Source organism: Betta splendens, chromosome 10 (assembly GCF_900634795.4).
Source record: "Betta splendens chromosome 10, fBetSpl5.4, whole genome shotgun sequence".
Classification (NCBI taxonomy): domain Eukaryota; kingdom Metazoa; phylum Chordata; class Actinopteri; order Anabantiformes; family Osphronemidae; genus Betta; species Betta splendens.
In genome coordinates, this window is record NC_040890.2 from 16,195,372 (window position 1) to 16,197,687 (window position 2,316).

The 2,316-nt window shown below is 38.1% G+C and overlaps 1 protein-coding gene across 1 annotated transcript; it reads right to left on the minus strand.

Moving 5' to 3' along the window:
* Positions 1 to 914: 914 nt before the first annotated feature.
* LOC114864887 (uncharacterized) lies at positions 915 to 2,062 on the minus strand. Its single transcript, XM_029165889.3, has 3 exons — positions 2,029 to 2,062; positions 1,600 to 1,929; positions 915 to 1,503 (listed from the first exon to the last, which is right to left on the minus strand). The coding sequence occupies exons 1-3, from the start codon at positions 2,060 to 2,062 to the stop codon at positions 1,121 to 1,123; spliced, it is 747 nt and encodes a 248-aa protein (XP_029021722.2). The 3' UTR covers positions 915 to 1,120.
* Positions 2,063 to 2,316: the final 254 nt, after the last annotated feature.

Below are 2,316 nucleotides of genomic sequence, written 5' to 3' on the forward strand. Positions count from 1 at the left end.
GTGAGGCAGCAGCTCTACAGTATGTACTGTAAAAGGTCTTACACAAATACAACGCTGCCAACCACTGTACTCCCTGATACTGTAACTACAATTCAAATTATTTGGGAAATAAAAAACAATTATTAAAACCTAGTAAAACGTTTGTATAACAGTGTGAATCTTTGCTTTTGAAATGTGTTAACATTAAAATTTTACTGTTAATTTTAATTATAATGTAATAAATAAAATCTAAAAAATACCCATGATTATATATAGTAATAATATTGTATATAGTGAAATTCTACTGTATGTGCAGTACCTTTAGAGATATACAGAAATAAATTGTAATAAATTTGGGTGTTTATTAAGAAAGAAAGGAAACAAAATGACAATGTTTTTTATTTAGAAAATGATGGAAGTCACAAAATGACCACAAATTAATCTATCTGCTTTTATTCTTTCATGAACTAACAGTAGTCAAATCTATTATCCAGCATTTGCTAACAGCTAGTATGTAATCCAAACATTGAATTACAAAATGCAAATTAAACATTGGCTCAAAATAACGAACAGTATATCCTGGATTTCACAACCATTACATTAAAATGTAATAGTGAAGCAACCACTGAAGTTCAATTAATGACAAAAGCCCTGACGTCCGTATAAACCGTATCTTCTGTCACGGCTGCTTTCCTTCTGTTGCCTCCTGTTGTCCTGACTGTAGAATAAACCAACGTGTCCTCATTTCTTCTCTGAGAAGGTGAAGACAGCAGATTTCAGTACATGCATGTGACAAAATTGTTTAGTATCTTTATATACAGTATGTTTACCTCATGGCTATGCCCATTACAACTTATTGCTGTAATAAAAAACATTAACACACATTAACATGACACAAATCAAATGAAAAAAACAAGAATGAGGACATCACTTTGTTCATGAGCAATGTTTCTTACCTTTGCAACAATGTGTAGAGGTATTGATGACAGCACAAACAAGGCCCATTATAACAATGAGACTTGTAGCCAAAGCGACACACAGCAGAAACAGAACCGTGTTGTCTCTGTGTGAGTCACAGCTGTTGACGACTGAAGCATGAAATGTACATGAAATGAAGTTAGACAAACACTTATCCTCCACATCAGATCAGCAGGAGGATGAGTGTGGGACAGTTACCGTCTATGTCCAGCTTTGTTCCATTTCCATAAAGTATCTGTCCACACGTGGCCACAGCGCAGTGATAAGTCCCAGCGTCAGACGAGCTGATGGTCTTAGAGAAGTTGTAGACACATTTCTGTGGAGGTTGGATCTCAGGTCTGCGCTCACATTCACCACCACTGTCCCCCTCAGTAAAAATGAATCGGGCCTGAGACCCGTCTGATCCAGGTCTGAACCAATGAACACCTTGAGCACGTGGACACGTTCCGCTGTCAGAGTCAGAGAGAACGGAACACTGGAGGGTCACAGAATCTTCAGGAGGGACTGGACCAGGTGTTTGCTCTTCAGTTATTTCAGGTTCTGGAGCTGGAAAATACAAAAAATTGTTATTTATCAATTTATAAATGGTGTATAAACAAAGCATGTTTTTCACATTTTCATGTAAAGCTGTGTTTAATTTACCTGTAACAGTCAGAATAATTCTTTTAAGAAATGTCAAGTTAATGCCGCGTGTTTTCATACAGTAGTAAAATCCAGTATCATTCATATCTGTTTCTTTAATGTGAAGGAGGTAAGTTCCAGGCCCTTGTTTTGCTGTGATGCGAGGAATCTCTTTTATACCGTCATCATCAAAGGAAAATGTTCCTCCAATGAAATCAGGAGAACGTCCAGAGACCAGCCTGAACCAGTACAGGAACGTCAGGGTTGACTCTCGCTCGCGTGGACACAACAGTTCCACTTCCTCTCCAACAAAAACGTTTTTTGTCTCAAAGAGTTGATCGTTTGTGCATCCTGATTAAAAGGAACAACCGACAGACACAGTCAGCGGTGAAATAAAGTAGGAGCGTAACAGTCAAACAGCAAACATAGATCTGCAGTAAATCTACTTACGTTCAACACTAAGCATCAGCAGCATAAGAACCATGACCAACATTATTCTGTGCTTGGATGAATCAACCCTGGACAGAGTTTAATTGAAGCAGCAATGACACAAACCTTGTTATAGCCAAGTAAAATGGGTGAGAATTGCTCTAAGCTGCCTGATTGGTCTCTGCTTGTCGTTGGTGTTTGTACAGAGCGACCACAGCGGAAATAATATTAAGAACCTTTCCACCCTGAACAGATGAAAAGACACTAACTGCTATAAAGCGCTTGTTTCGTTTCTTCTTGACACCCAGA